Source organism: Haliotis rufescens, unplaced genomic scaffold, assembly GCF_023055435.1.
Source record: "Haliotis rufescens isolate VD_foot unplaced genomic scaffold, xgHalRufe1.0.p SCAF_3, whole genome shotgun sequence".
NCBI lineage: Eukaryota > Metazoa > Mollusca > Gastropoda > Lepetellida > Haliotidae > Haliotis > Haliotis rufescens.
Window position 1 is genome coordinate 43,226,354 of NW_025964001.1, and position 16,670 is coordinate 43,243,023.

A 16,670-nucleotide genomic window follows, 5' to 3' on the forward strand; every position below is an offset into this window, starting at 1 on the left:
CACTTCCGCTTCCGTTTCTAGGGGCGACGACATGACAACAATATGGCGGCTTCCGCCAAGTGAAAAAAGTTTATGACACCATTTTATTAATGATAACGCCATCAAAACAAATATAGCACGATGGCAACGTATATGCCCCCAATAGCGCGAAAGAAGAGGGTTCCAGAAAAGTACAAGTAGGTGTAGAAAAGTTTATTTTACGGTTGTTACATCAGTATGCCAAGGCAAAAGCGGCGTTTATGATCATAATCATATGTTCACTCATACATGCCTTTGTCGTCCACCAATCAATCATTAATGAGTAGTGACAGGTATCAATCAATACATGCACATTGCCAGTGGTACAACGTAGGAACAGGTATCAAAAGAAATAAGTTAAAGTGTGAATTGTACCCGTAGAATAATCTGATCAACAGTTGATCAAGTGTTGGCCAAGGCTATAGCCCTAGCTAAGAGAGGACAGGTAGGTGCGGTGGGGGTGCTTAGGCCTAAAATAAAGATATATGTAGTTACTGAAGTGTTTTAATCAGAAGTGTTCATCTTTCCTTCATAAAGTATTTTATTTTATGTACATATCAATATAATTATAACTTTTAATTAGTTTTACACAAATGTCTTGGCCCCTGTCCAGTTTTTTTTCAGTAAATATATACAGCAAGTAACAAACTTGCATTTTGTATTGTATATCATGGTGCATCATTATGTGTGAGCATATGGCAGCCTGCCTTGTTTAGAGAGAACAGTAAATTAATATTTACACAAATATCTTGCCCCGTCCTGTGTTTTTCCATCAAGTAACAGGAACAAAACAATTGTTCTTTTCAGATCCGACATATTTTCCGCCTGACACTCATCCCTGTTATGTTTTTATTCCAGTCCTGACACCTTCAGGGTTGTGAGCCTTGATGCCGAGGATTTCCATCCAAAGTTTCAAGATGCAGTCATTAAACCTGTGTATGCCTCTGATCCAAGGCCATCCAGGAAATTACTGCCAGATATATCCATCAGAGAGACAAGAGTTCTACCCCACACAACTCCAGATTTCCGGGCTCATAATCCCCAACCTGTAAGCTGTGGCTTTTTGCGACATGACGCCAGATTGCTGAATGAACCTGTATGCACAGTGTTTACGAGGAGTACCTACCCAGACCAACACAACTGGTGGCCATCTCGGACAAGCTCTGACCCTCTCAACCAACCTGAATACACACGAGACACAACACAAAGAGCAGATTTTCAGTTTGCAAAGGAAGCGGTTCCACTGGGCTCCACCCGTCACCTGGCTAATCCAAATAAGGAGCCTGCTTTAGGAACAGGTTAGTTTACCAAGATTGAGATCGGTGACAACTTGCTCCTCAGAAACATAATTTCATTTTGCCAGCATTGATATTTACCTTTTGAGGTACCTGTTAAGAGACAAACATGTAAAAAGACAGAAAGTTATTTATATTTTAGTTATGTTAAATACTAAGTTTAGTAAAAAAAAGCTATATCCATGTGACATCACCACCAGTGAGCATCTTTAGTAGGTCAGGGATGGGTAACTTGGGTAGGGTGGGTACTGAGAAGGACCTGGGTACCCACAGGACTACCTAGCCTTGGTTAGTCATGTGAAATATTGTTTAATGACACAAATCATCCAGAACTATACACTAGAAGTCACTAATGTTTGCATATCTTTCTGACTATGCACCCATTCGTTCTGACTTTTATATGTTTGAATAAAGATAAAACTTCAGTCAACTTCAGTGTATGCATGACCAGATCATTTTATACGTGTATCTAAATACATTTTGTCCAGGTCTACACTCAAACTATTCACAATTGGACATTTTGTACCTATTTCTTGAGACCTACAGCTGGTACCAGTGGTAGGGTCGCGTAATAATGGGGTGGGTACCCAGGTAGTAAATTTGGACTCATCCCAGCCCTAATCTTCAGCTAGTAGCAGGAGCCCAGTAAAACAAATATGCTTGTAAGCTGGTAATGCCAAGTTAATGATAAGGGACAAGTTAGTGGATTCAAACACAAAGTTTTGCACCACTCACACCCCTCAGGATTAATTCACTGAGTGCCTAACAATGACTAATATTACTGATTAATTGTGTGTTGATTGTTCATTTACAACTCAAATGCTGTTTTTCAACTTTTATCATTCTCTTTCCAACAATTAGTTCCAGTGAACTTCCTTCGCTGTCGATCTGGTGACAAGAGACTGTACAAGGAAGGTATTTCATTTGAGCATCAGTATGACAGTCGGGGAGATCCAAACTACCCAATCAGGTCCAAGGTATGGTATATTATGTCATCCTTCATTGATAATTCATTCTTCCAAGTTTACATAGCAACAATCTTCATGAGAGGTGTTCTCAGCAAACAGTTTATACCTCAATACCTTTTTTTCTTCGGACTATTGACATTGAACCATCGTTATTTAGAGATAGATTTAAATCTTGAAATTTGTATATGGTGCTGGGCAACCTTTTTTCTTTTCATTTTTTTCGTACAAAGTGTGCTAATATCGCATTTGAATTTTCATTTTGTCAAAAAGCAGGAATAAGCATAATAAAATGCATTCATGCAGGGATGGATTTCTTGATGCAAGAGGACCTTAGACCAAAGAATTAATACTGTGTTAACTTAAGTATGATTATGATCACTATCAATATTTGATATTACTATTATCACATTACAGTAAACTATGTTTATTACGACCACGCTTATAACGAACTGACTGATATAACAAACTTATTTTTTAGTCCCGGCCATTTGTTGTATATATATACTGTATATATGCTTATAACAAACTAAGGTTATTAAGGTTATCCCTTTGACTTTGTTATAACCGTAGTTTACAGTATTTATAAATAAAGTCAATAGAACCACTTTGATGTATTCTAAATATTGTTTTAGCGCCACGGTGCATTTGTATGGGATCAACTGCGTCCTGACAAAGCTCAGCTGTTGCTAGACTACCACAAGAGTGTTGAAGCAAAGCATGCAGCAGAAGCACAACAAGCCTTCACTCCAGTATCACCAGGTGTTGCTGCAGCTGTGTCATTACCACCAGATTCATGCCTCCCACAGCCCCAACCAGAGGTGACGTCTCCCCCTGCAGCGATGTCACCCCCTGTAGAAAGGTACCCCCCAACAGCGATGTCTCCCCCTGAAGTCCAGCCAGCACCAGCCAATCTTGAAATGCCCACAAGCATCCCACAACCCTCTGCAAGCCCAATATCACCTCCTCACTGGCCACTTCCTGTAGGTCAAAGTTCATTTCCTCCACCACAGATATCCCCCCAGAACGAGGTACCTGCTGTGGGGGGTGGACATGCTGATCTGGAACAGGAGGAGTACTTTGTGCAGGATGTTGGTACCTCCACAGCACATGATGGAGTTCTGTAGTATTCTGTCCAAAAATATCCGTTTTCTTTACGGTCACTGATCTGCTGTGCTGCATATGTTACATCTACACATTAAATGTAACAACGTGCACTCCTCTGCAGTTACATCCTTTACAGCATTACAATGTCATTTTATCCTTCAGTATTTTACCAGTATTCACAGAAGTGGACCTTAGAAAGCCAAAGTTTTTTGTTTTCACTGAATGAAATGCTACTGTTAATGTATTACCGTTGTTATTGTGATATTAGAATGATTCCTTCCACAAAGTGTCAGTAGTATTATCCTTCTCATATCAAACAATGTACATTTTGCTCAATATGCTCATGAAAAAAAGATATATTTTTTTGAGTGTCACTTTTCAAATATCTATGGCCATTTTTGTATTTGTTGGATCACAGATTTTTTTGGTCAAAGTCGGAGGAGGGAATAAAAAGATTTGAAAAAGGCTGACATCATGCCATGTTGATTAAGTCTGGCACTGAACGATTTTGAGAAAACAATAATGTCAAATTGAGCATGATAAGTTTTATAGATGATTTTTTTTACACACTGAGTAATCTCAAAATGGGTTTGCATGTATGATGTGTCGGCAGGCAAAAAATATGTGTAAATTTGGATTATAAATATTTTCCAATTTTGAAGTAAAAAGGGTCAGCGGATCCGTGATCCAAGGAATAAAAGAACAATGGCTCAAGCAGATGAAGTTTATTCAACAAGTAAGGATGGATGAATTACCTCTGAATTACCAATTACTGAAATGTTATGTTATTAATGGTCGCTGTCCTTACCTGACAGGTCAAATAAACTATTATAGTTGTTACCACTAAATATGGTACTCAACTTTTGATAGGGATACTGAAACGTATGCCTTGGCAAAATAAGATCAAATTAAGAAGTAATCAGTTTGATGTGTCTTAGAGAAATGTCAGTATCCCTTTCAAGGTATGAAAAGTATGTATAATAAAGTGATGTATAAACGACTGCAATATGTGGCAATATCTTGAGTTATAAAATGTAAGATTTACTGATTGGTACGTGTTGGATCAAGTTCAAGTAACATTATCCAACTGCTATTTTTAACGTGTGCTTTACTCTGGGAGTATTTTAGGCCACACTTTTTTAATTTTATGTTTCAAATTCGGTCGAAATAAAATAAATGTCAATTATTTGTTTATTTATTTATATGAAAGTCATTCTGCTGAAGATTTAAACTGCAGGTGGCCTCTTCAATCACTGATAGTAGACATGGAATTCTGTAAAGATATAACATTTTATATTTTTTACTCATCCTGCAATAACTCCTTAATGCATTTACTGCTTACCTAAGGACAGCGCCTAGTGATGGTTTCTGGTGAAGAGAAAAGTTGTTTCGCTCTCAGATCCCACTTTTATATGGACCATCGCCACTGTCATGTGACCTTGATTCAATTCAGTGTTGGCCTTTCTGGAGAAATGGTAAGATGACCAAGGTCCGGGAACTACAGGCCCTACTTGGCTCTTTTAGGCTTGAGGACAAGAAGGCCAAATTCCGCCCCCCTGCTTGAGATTTGAATGTGGCACTTTGAGGTTTGTGAGCCTCCCCCCTCCTTCAACCCCTCAACACATCCTTATGTCATGACCTCACCATGAAAATATAAATTTCTATTGGCTTTAGTCACTGCGACGTGGGTGAAGTTACATGCACTTGACATCACCAGTCTCCGGTTTGAGCTTGGTACATAGGGAGCGCTACATCTTGTGTTGTGCTGGGATTTTATAGCGAAATCTCAATGTCCAGGCCAACCCGATCGTTCCTTCACTATTCCACCAATTTAGGGCTCCAAAGAGGGATCTGAGAGTGAAACAATTTTTCTTTTCACCCAAGACCAAAGCTAAGCGCTGTCCATTATTGTTGTAAGGTAAGCAGTAAATTGAGGAGTAATGCAGGATAAGTATACAAATGTAAAAAATATTTCAATTTTACTAAAGGGTATAAGTGGGTCTAAATTACTAGCAGGAGACATAATAATGTTTAATTTATTTCTTAGACAGGCTGCTTTTCAGTAGGGGTGATGGGGCCCGTGAAACGAAAAATAAAAAATGTGTGGCCTTATCATTTAAATGGCATCATGTGATGGTTCTCTAATTAATTGAGTTCATCAGTTTTATATGTGTGTGTGTGTGTGTTTTATAGTATATTTACATCACAGATTACTAGTTCATTATACATAGACATCTGTCTCAGGAAGATGCTCCTGTAAAGATTTAATAAACCAAAGTTATATTCATATTTTCTGTCAGACTGGATTCATGTCTGTTTGTAATATATTTACATTATATAGATATTTTTATCAAAACATATTTACCACACACAAACAGAACAGATCTTCATATTGTACTGACCATATAATAATTACTTCACTGTTAATGGTTTTACAAAAGTGTGTTGATTTGGTTGTGTCTTGATCTTTGAAATAAAGTCTGATTTGAGCCGAGTTTTCATACAAGGACCAGGTGTGTGAAGTCCTCTTTGTATGTACTGATCGTACATCATGTCTGAATTTGTAAGGGTGACAAAGATGGATGAACAACTTCTTTATTACAATTTGGAGCAGTGTTTCGGGGTAGATTCACTGATATCAAGCAAGTGATGTTCAGAGCATGGTTGACAAGCATATATACAGGATGAGCAGTGTGTAGATGGGGATGTAGTTAAACTGGAGTGGAGAAGCCTGTTGTGTTGGTTGGTTGGTTGTTTTGTTGTTTTGTTGTTTAACGCTGCACTCAGCAATATTCCAGCTATATTACGGCGGTCTGTAAATAATCGAGTCTGGACCAGACAATCCAGTGATCGACATCATTAGCATCGATCCACGCAGTTGGGATACGATGACACGCATCAACCAAGTCAGCGAGCCTGACCACCCGATCCTGTTAGTCGCCTTTTACGACAAGCATAGTCGCCTTTTACGGCAATCATGGGTTGCTGAAGATCTATTCTACCCCGGATCTTCACGGGTCGCCTATTGTGTACACAGAGAGGGGTGATATAAGTTAACATCCTAACAGGTGAAGGCAGTAGTATCCTTTTGTTAGATCCTACACCGAAATGTCACTCCTAATTGTAATAAAGAAGTTGTTCATCCATATATCTTTTCCTTACTTCGACTCCAAGGTCTAAATGCCTCGAAAGAAGTTGTCATGTCTGAATGTTTTACAATATCCCGACCCAAATGAAGTCTGTACCTGTCACTTCTGTGGCCCTGAGGAACAGCGCCAGTGTTGTTTGTTGACTGTTGACCTGATTGTTTATACATTATTGTTAAGATATGTATACCTACTGTATTTACTTGTGTATCATGCCCACTTGAGTACAATGCATCACTCACTCTTGGTTAAATTTAGGGAAAATTACGATTTCGTCGCTTCTATGAAGTTGAAAACTACATAATTACGCTTCAGATAAACAAACAGGAGATAACAATCTTTGTCAATGAACATGTGACATTTGCAATAAAACACCACTTGACATGATGATTTACAATTTCAGTTTTATTTCCTGTTATGCTGTTATTGACATGGTATTTCTGGTGTTACACTATCATGTGTGCAATATACACAAGAAAATATGGTATTAAGTGTATTAGATGTGAAACTAAGAGCCATTGTAGATTCTTGACAGATTCGTCGATATTTGGCATACTATCTGGATCTTAACTATTGGATGTGCACAAAAGTAATATAGAATTTGGCCTTGTAAAACGCACCACATGAACACTGAACATTAACAAACCCCCAGTAAAAGATGCCCAGGACTTAGATACCAAGAACCTAGAAAATAAATAATCTAAAAACAGGTAGAAGCGGTTGATTACATGTCATTCAGGATGTCGTATGATAATCACATGGTTAAATTCTCCCTTTTTCAGTCACCTAGCCTGGCATTGACTTTCAAAATAATATTTATTATTAATAATTAAACAATTACCAATCAATAAATCACGAAGATGTATAATATGTAAACAAAGTCTGGTCACACAACATCATTGAAAAGTGTCTTCAGTTACTGTAAAACTAGATAAATATATCTGTCAATTTGTAATATTTTAGCTAATCAACAGCATCAAAGTTTATGTGATAATACACAGCATTTTATAAAGGAAGTGACTTCCTGATCAGTTGGTCATGTGTGTGTTAGTTACAGGTGTACCTTAATGTATCATGTGCATATCAATGTGCTCTTTCCTGCTGAAACACAACCATAATAACAGTACAATTGTTTAGCATTTTGGAACAAAATATATATATTGTTATAAACATTTAAACAATCAATATATTTCCTTGAATTGATGTTCTTGTCCCAGGAATTGTTCTCCAAATATCAATATTACCAAGTCTATCAAATAAATGATTCCTCAGATACCGGTTGTGTTTTCTTCACAAGACAATGGTATTTCTTCTTCACATTGTGCATTTATTCATCATCAGTATTATGTACACACGCACACGCACACACATGCACGCACACACACACACACACACACCAACAGAGAGAGAGAGAGAGAGATTGCTGACAAAGATATGCAAGAATGCTGGTTTTACTCCAGCCTTGACATACACATGCAGCTCCAATGTCCAGGGCTGACAGATATGCAAGAATGCTGGTTTTACTCCAGCCCTGACATACACATGCAGCTCCAATGTCCAGGGCTGACAGAGATGCAAGAATGCTAGTTTTACTCCAGCCCTGACATACACATGCAGCTCCAATGTCCAGGGCTGACAGACATGCAAGAATGATGGTTTTACTCCAGCCTTGACATACACATGCAGCTCCAATGTCCAGGGCTGACAGACATGCAAGAATGATGGTTTTACTCCAGCCCTGACATACACATGCAGCTCCAATGTCCAGGGCTGACAAAGACATGCAAGAATGCTGGTGTTACTCCAGCCTTGACATACACATGCAGCTCCAATGTCCAGGCTGACAGACATGCAAGAATGATGGTTTTACTCCAGCCCTGACATACACATGCAGCTCCAATGTCAAGGGCTGACAGACATGCAAGAATGATGGTTTTACTCCAGCCCTGACATACACATGCAGCTCCAATGTCCAGGGCTGACAGACAAGCAAGAATGCTGGTTTTACTCCAGCCCTGACATACACATGGAGCTCCAATGTCCCGGGCTGACAGACATGCAAGAATGATGGTTTTACTCCAGCCATGACATACACATGCAGCTCCAATGTCCAGGGCTGACAAAGACATGCAAGAATGCTGGTTTTACTCATGCCTTGACATACACATGCAGCTCCAATGTCCAGGGCTGACAGACATGCAAGAATGCTGGTTTTACTCCAGCCTTGACATACACATGCAGCTCCAATGACCCGGGCTGACAGACATGCAAGAATGCTGGTTTTACTCCAGCCTTGACATACACATGGAGCTCCAATGTCCAGGGCTGACAGACATGCAAGAATGATGGTTTACCTCCAGCCCTGACATACACATGCAGCTCCAATGTCCAGGGCTGACAGACATGCAAGAATGCTGGTTTTACTCCAGCCTTGACATCCACATGCAGCTCCAATGTCCAGGCTGACAGACATGCAAGAATGCTGGTTTTACTCAGGCCTTGATATACACATGCAGCTCCAATGTCCAGGGCTGACAGACATGCAAGAATGATGGTTTTACTCCAGCCTTGACATACACATGCAGCTCCAATGTCCAGGGCTGACAGACATGCAAGAGTGATTGTTTACCTCCAGCCCTGACATACACATGCAGCTCCAATGTCCAGGGCTGACAGACATGCAAGAGTGATTGTTTACCTCCAGCCCTGACAAACACATGCAGCTCCAATGTCAAGGGCTGACAAAGACATGTAAGAATGCTGGTTTTACTCCAGCCTTGACATACACATGCAGCTCCAATGTCCAGGGCTGACAGACATGCAAGAGTGATTGTTTACCTCCAGCCCTGACATACACATGCAGCTCCAATGTCCAGGGCTGACAAAGACATGTAAGAATGCTGGTTTTACTCCAGCCCTGACATACACACGCAGCTCCAATGTCCAGGGCTGACAAAGACATGCAAGAATGATGGTTTTACTCCAGCCTTGACATACACATGCAGCTCCAATGTCCAGGGCTGACAGATATGCAAGAATGATGGTTTTACTCCAGCCTTGACATCCACATGCAGCTCCAATGTCCAGGCTGACAGACATGCAAGAATGCTGGTTTTACTCAGGCCTTGATATACACATGCAGCTCCAATGTCAAGGGCTGACAGACATGCAAGAATGATGGTTTTACTCCAGCCTTGACATACACATGCAGCTCCAATGTCCAGGCTGACAGACATGCAAGAATGCTGGTTTTACACCAGCCTTGACATACACACGCAGCTCCAATGTCCAGGGCTGACAGACAAGCAAGAATGATGGTTTTACTCCAGTCTTGACATACACATGGAGCTCCAATGTCCAGGGCTGACAGACATGCAAGAATGCATCACATCCTCGTGCCATTGTGTTCTTGTATCAACATGTCCTGGTGCCATTACGTCCTTGTGCTATTGTGTTCTCATATCATCATTGTCCTTAAGTCATTATGTCCTGGGCACCTATATGCAAAGCAAAGCAAAAGCTACTTACTCGATATGTCCATTTTTCTCTCATAACTTCGATTATATTTTCGTAATTTGAACTATTTTTCAGTATTTATTTTTTTGCATACTTACAATTTGGAAATACAATGCGCACCATCAATGTAAACAGCCTTCAGATGTTTTTCTTTATCCAATTTCATCACCAAAGTTATGGACCCGTGAAGATCCGGGGTAGAATGGGTCTTCAGCAACCCATGCTGGCCGAAGGAGGCGACTATGCTTGTCGTAAGAGGCGACTAACAGGATCGGGTGGTTGGGCTCGCTGACTTGGTTGATGCAGGTCATCGATCCCAATTGCTTGGATCGATGCTCATTATATCAATCACTGGATTGTCTGTTCCAGACTCGATTATTTACAGACCACCGTAATAGAGCTGTAATATTGCTGAGTGCGGCGTAAAACCAAAACCAAAACCAAAGTTATGTCTAAAAACAGACTATACTAAATCAATCCTAGCACGGAATATTCGTTATTTGTAGAAATCATGTAAATTCTTCAACATTTTTACTTTTTTGGACCGAACATGCTTTATTTCCAGTGGTGCAGAAAGAGTTTCGCTGTGCATTCTAAACAAGTTAATACACATTGTGTATAGACATTAAAACTTTAATACAATAATAAGCAAATAATTTCGGTTTTGTACTTTTACAAAATTGAAACTTGTTATTTAGTAACATTTCAATAACTCAACTTGTTTGATAAAGCACTACCACTTGTGCCGAAAATCCACAATATAGGAAAAGATGTTGAAATTCTGCATATGTGATATTTGTTAGAAAACAATTTAATGATAAGAATGACCAGAAAAATAGTAGAAAAAATAGATAATGCAACCAAAGTGGCAACATTAGGCTTTCTTACCTGACGATAACATAAAGAGTCATGTTAAGTATCTTTCTTTACTGAACCTAAAAGTCTGGACTCCTCTGATTGTCATCTTCTGAATTTAAGGCCGATATTGCAAGGATGTAAACTGCCGGGGAAGAGAAAATAACGACTCATAGCGACTCAAAATGAAACAAACAAGAAATAGTTATTCATGATGTATTTGATACAGATATCAAAGTTGTGTTTTGGACCTTACGAATGCAGAGTTTATGTGACTATTTTGAGCCGAGTAAAGATTTGAAAACGTTTGTAATCTTTTGTTATCAAGTCCTATTTACAACGGTATATTTTCTTTTGCCCGGCACTTTCGATAAACCCGACTTCTAAGTTGCCTGTTTCAAAATTGATCATGTCAGTTTTGTCTGTTTCATGTTTCACACGATGCGTGCACACATAAATTATTGATTGCAACATCACCTCTCCCCTACCACAACTATAGTTAAACAAATACTCCAAACAGCACCGATACGCATTTAATCATCCTGATTAAGAAATGTCTAGATAATCAAAACAAATCTATAAATTATGAATATATGAAACGTTCCCGGCATTTATGGCGCGGAAGAAGGGTTTTCAAAATGAATGGGTCCATGTATTGGGCGCGCAGGTTCATTTGAAGAGCAATGCCTCAGCATCATCCTCATTCCACAGTCGAACACATCAACCAAGGACACTACATCGTCGTGTCGGTGATAGACTTGTCCTGGGGGATGATGGGGCCTGGCTTCCAGTCGTTATCGTTGATGACAACAACAGTGGAGGTATCAGTGTCAACGATGCTGCGGGATGAACACAGGAACACTCTGTAATACATGAATATGCAGTTGTTTAATATCACAGCTGTTTTCATGTATCACAATGGCTAAATGCACTGCCTCTGTAAGCCACCTGTGAAGATCCGGGTCAGAATAGGTCTTCAGCAACCAATGCTTGTCGTAAAAGGCGAATACACTTGTCGTAAGAGGCGACTAAGGGGATCGGGTGGTCAGCCTCGCTGACTTAATTGAAGCATGTCATCGTATCCCAATTGCGTTGATCTATGCGCATGATATCAATCACTGGGTTGTCTGGCCCAGGCTTGATTATTTACATACCACCATCATATAGCTGGACTGTTGCTGAATGTGGCGTTAAAAAACAAACAAACAAACAAACAAAGCTTCTGTAAGCGAAATGACCAGTCATACTAACCATTCTTCTGTCTACTTTTGGTACCAAATGTACTTAAATTGTACACGCCAATACAACATGAGTACAACCCATTAGTGAAGTGTAAACATACGAAATACAGTAAGCAAATAGGGAGATCATCATATGGTTGGGATGTCTATGGATGTCCTGAATTTTCAATGCCCACGCATTCACTCACTACCCGTGAAGATCCATGCTTGCCGTAAAAGGCGACTATGCTTGTCGTAAGAGGCGACTAACGGTATCGGATGGTCAGGCTTGCTGACTTGGTTGATGCATGTCATCGTTTCCTGATTGCGTAGATCGATGCTCATGATGTCAATGACTAGTGCGGTGTTTAACAACAAAACATGCACTCACATTATGAAAACTGCAGACAACAGTTGGAATCCCGCACAGACGAAAAAGGCGAAGCCACGCAGTATCTTCACCGTTGCATCATACATCTCGTTGAAAGCTGTTATGCCTATAGTTGATGAGATGATGTTCACAAGTCCAATACCAGCAAACAGAGACCCTGGCAAATAACGTTCAACATTGTTCTGCATGTACGTACATTTGGGAAAGGCAATCGACTGCTGAACAAAGGAACTAATTTAGGATAAGTGTTTTGAAATGCTTGACCAGAATGTCGAGTTGTTTACAGTTCCTTTCCTTTCCACTAATCGGTGCACATTGTGAAACTGTACACTTGCTTCTAATTCCCCTTGTGTATAGTAACCATTTTCAGTTTCCGTTTGCAGGGTTACTGTTACATACATTCCAAGCTGCATGGTGGAAGTAAGCACGATGAATAGGGCCTACACAGGTTGGCTATAAGATCAGGGTAGTTGTGAAACGTATAGTTTTGTTTCATGCCGTCATCACGATATTTGGATAAAAATGTTCAATCTCAAATTACCTGTATCTGAAATTGTAATGATCTAGAATAGGAAAAAGGTTTTCTTTCTATTTGAATATGTTACACTGCTGGCAATCTCGTGAACACCTGGTATCACTATTTGATACTGATTGGTAAACACACGTGTTTATTATCAGCATATTTCGTCCTCGTGGTCCAGATTACAATTGTATGAACAAAATATAGTAGCAGTCACATGGCTGACAGGACATTTGCTAAACTAACAACTCTTAGAACATGCTTTGACTTAATAGTAATTACATCATCTCAGGGAAGTGGTGATAGTCGGAATTTTGTTTTGGCAGAGATTTCTTGTAAATATGGAAAGGATTTTGTCGCTTTTATTTATAATTATGACAGAGTCGGAATCGTAAAATGGACTCTTATAACTATCGAAAGGGCTTCGCTGTTTCTTTGAAATGTGATTGCCACAACAAATGTGATTGTCAACTTTATTATCACCGTAGGTCATTCAAAACATTAAATTATGGATGGACAGCGTTTATTACCAATCAGTTCTAATTTATCGCTTTGATTCCATTTGTCCATTGAAAATCACCGATCAGCGCTAATTAACTGTTGGCTTCCATTGTTAAGTTCCCACCTTTGTTACCTTATTACTTATGTACACTCTCTGCATCCTGGCAATCACTCACCCGATGAAGGGGTAAGTATATACTCTGAATCTCTGCGTTCCTCAGAATGAAGGAGTTGGCAACTGAACTAAATGCCATTCAAGGACATGATAAATCTACTTTATACTCAGCCTGCATTTCAGCAGGAGCCATCCGCGACATGATAGCCCTCAGTGCTGGAAACAAAGGTGCTGCAAGACCATAGGGCAGAACAACTACAACAAACAATACTCTTTAAACAAAAGCAAAGATTAATCAATGTCCATATTACATTCCGTTCTGAATATGTAGAATGGTATTTCAATGACAATGTTTGCGTTAGGTTGTGGTTATCGTCTGCGATGATGACTTACCCGAGAAAAGCATGAAGTCTGTGTTGGCCAGGCCGTGTAGGACATAGGCTCCCGCCTGTATGATAGATGTTATGATACATATTCCTGGATCGGAGGTGCACAGATGGAGGAGTTTGATGACTGGAATCCCTAGAAATTGTCTTGTAAGGGACAACGCCATATTGAAATAGCCGATAAGCTCTGGGCCCCAACAGAAAGGCAGGTTTAGTTGGAAAAGATATTCTACAAAATACAAACCACCCTGACTGAAATTTAATATAAAATATGATGCAAGTGAGAGCCAGAAAAGGCTTCTCTTTGGTCCAAAATCTTTTGAAAAGTAGAATCCAAAGACATTTTTCACCGCTTTCACTGGAGTTGGATATTGAGATTTTCTATCTGTTTTGATTGTTTCAGGGAGAAGAACAACGACAAGGACGAGAGAGAGAAGCATTAGCGAGGAAGAAGTTACAGAGGGGTAGAGATAACCTAGGTTTTTGATGAAGTATCCAGTAATGACCTGAGAAGCTGCAGCAGCCAGGTAGGTGGTGAAGTCTATCACAGCGATCCCTACTGTCCGTGAGTTCCTAGGTGGTGTGTTGTCAGCTGTGTAGGCATAACTAGCTAGAATCACACCATTGTATCCCCCTGAAATGCCTTCAAACACCTCGCCAAGGTACAGGTATCTCAGATCAAGATTCCAGTAAATAACAACTGTCAACAACCAAAAACTTCAGAACCTCTCCAACTAAAGGTACTATAAAGAGAAATCGTCGACCAAGAAAATCAGAATATGCCCCTAGGAACATACAGCTGATTACTGCTCCGGAGCTTCCAACAGCTGTCAGTATTGTTTGACAGTTCGAAGTATTTTCTTGAAATATATTGTGTTATCAGTGGATTGCGGATATTAATTGCCAAATGGAAAACAAGAAACGCAACGTTAGCCTTGAGTAGATTTCCCAGTTTTGACTTGTCTTCTTTTTCCTTGTTTTCAAGTAGCGGTGTAGACTCCATGATCGTCCAGTATCATGCAACAAGTTGATTGTGACCAACCTTCGATCACATGTTCAGAGCAAATGATTTGTAGGCTATTGCCGTGTTTCGTGTCCAGTGTACATGGTTACCCTGATTAACGTAGTATGTGACACGAGATAGCATAGTTTACTGAGATAATCAGTTGGTTGATGACTGCGTGGTCCAACATCTTTCGGGATATGGCAGTGTGAACAAAACGGAGGTTTATTGTGGTATTATTAATTGTTTTTCTTTTAATATTATTGAAACAGCCTTATTAATTATTTTGGTTGGAAAGGTAATTTAATTAAAATTTTCAGTTACATTGTGGACAATCTAGTTGTGTGGATGTGTGAAATGACACTGATTATGGATACTCGAACTACCTCTTGTGACCTTCAGATAAATATATTCGTGATTAACAGTGAGTGAGTATGGTTTTACGCCGCTTTTAGCAATTTTCCAGCAACATCATGGCGGGGGACACCAGAAATGGGCTTCACACATTGTACCCATGTCGGGAATCGAACCCGGGTCTTCGGCGTGACGAGCGAACGCTTTAAAACCACCAGGCTACCCGACCGCCCCCGTGATGACATGTGTGGGTAACGTGTTGCTGGCATTTATGATAAACTACATACTTTATATTTTGTTTTGATGTTCAATTAAAAACATATTCAATTGCAGACGAAATGAGTGAAACAAATGGGATTGTCATGCGTATAATATGACATTTGTGTCTTTTATCTTTAATGAAAGTGGAAAGAGTGTTGTAACACCATATTTAATATGATGCATACTTTAATGTATTACATATACTCAAAGCAAAAGTTGTTGTGACAAAATAATAACAAAGACAATGGACCAAAACACATTTCACCGCCGTGGATGGAACACGGTCTGAGGGTAAGGTGACGAGCAACAGTCCCTCATTCCAATTAGAAATAAACCATGTTACACAAAGAGGTTCACACTGTCAGTTGTGACCGTGTCCACGCTGTGCACAGATGGGCTGGTATTGGGGACCACTGAACTTTCGAGAAAGGCCCGGTGCGTGGAATTCCATATCACTTGATTGTTTGGTTTGTTTACAGGCCGCTGTCAAATGACTGAAGTGCTGCTGTGCGGGATCAGGTTGTTAATACTTATTTTTTAAATGCAAATTGTGCGAATCTATGGCTAGACGCATACTAAGTATATTCCAATGTACAATTTCTTATGTGCTAAAAAACAGGTCTATGTTGAAAACTTATACGATGGTATCAATATGGCACTTACAACCACAAACACTAAATTTTCTTCGAATATTTTAAATGTAAACCATATCCACAACCTGGTTAATTTGATATTTCAGTTTGTATAGAGTAAAACTGATTTTCAAAATGATTTTCAGTGTGAAAAAGAACACGAATTCTGTTCTATGTCTAGGACTTACCAATAAAATTCCTTAAGCATGCACCTAACATTGTCTTGAAATGCTTACATTTTTATTTAACATTATTTTATCGACAGGTATTCATTCTATAGCAAGGCCTTTATCTGTAATTGTTCATATTTAGAAAAGAGCATTCGAGATGAACCATGTAGTTTTAGACAAATACCATTGTTAGAAATATGGGGCAAAATATTCGC

The 16,670-nt window shown here is 39.5% G+C and overlaps 1 protein-coding gene across 1 annotated transcript; it reads left to right on the forward strand.

Annotated features, from left to right (window-relative positions):
* Positions 1-33: 33 nt before the first annotated feature.
* On the forward strand, positions 34-4,563 carry LOC124123688. The gene is made up of 4 exons (XM_046486858.2): positions 34-176; positions 877-1,316; positions 2,175-2,290; positions 2,914-4,563. Exons 1-4 carry the CDS (start codon positions 121-123, stop codon positions 3,403-3,405), a joined length of 1,104 nt encoding a protein of 367 aa, XP_046342814.2. The 5' UTR covers positions 34-120; the 3' UTR covers positions 3,406-4,563.
* The last annotated feature ends 12,107 nt before the right edge of the window (positions 4,564-16,670 follow it).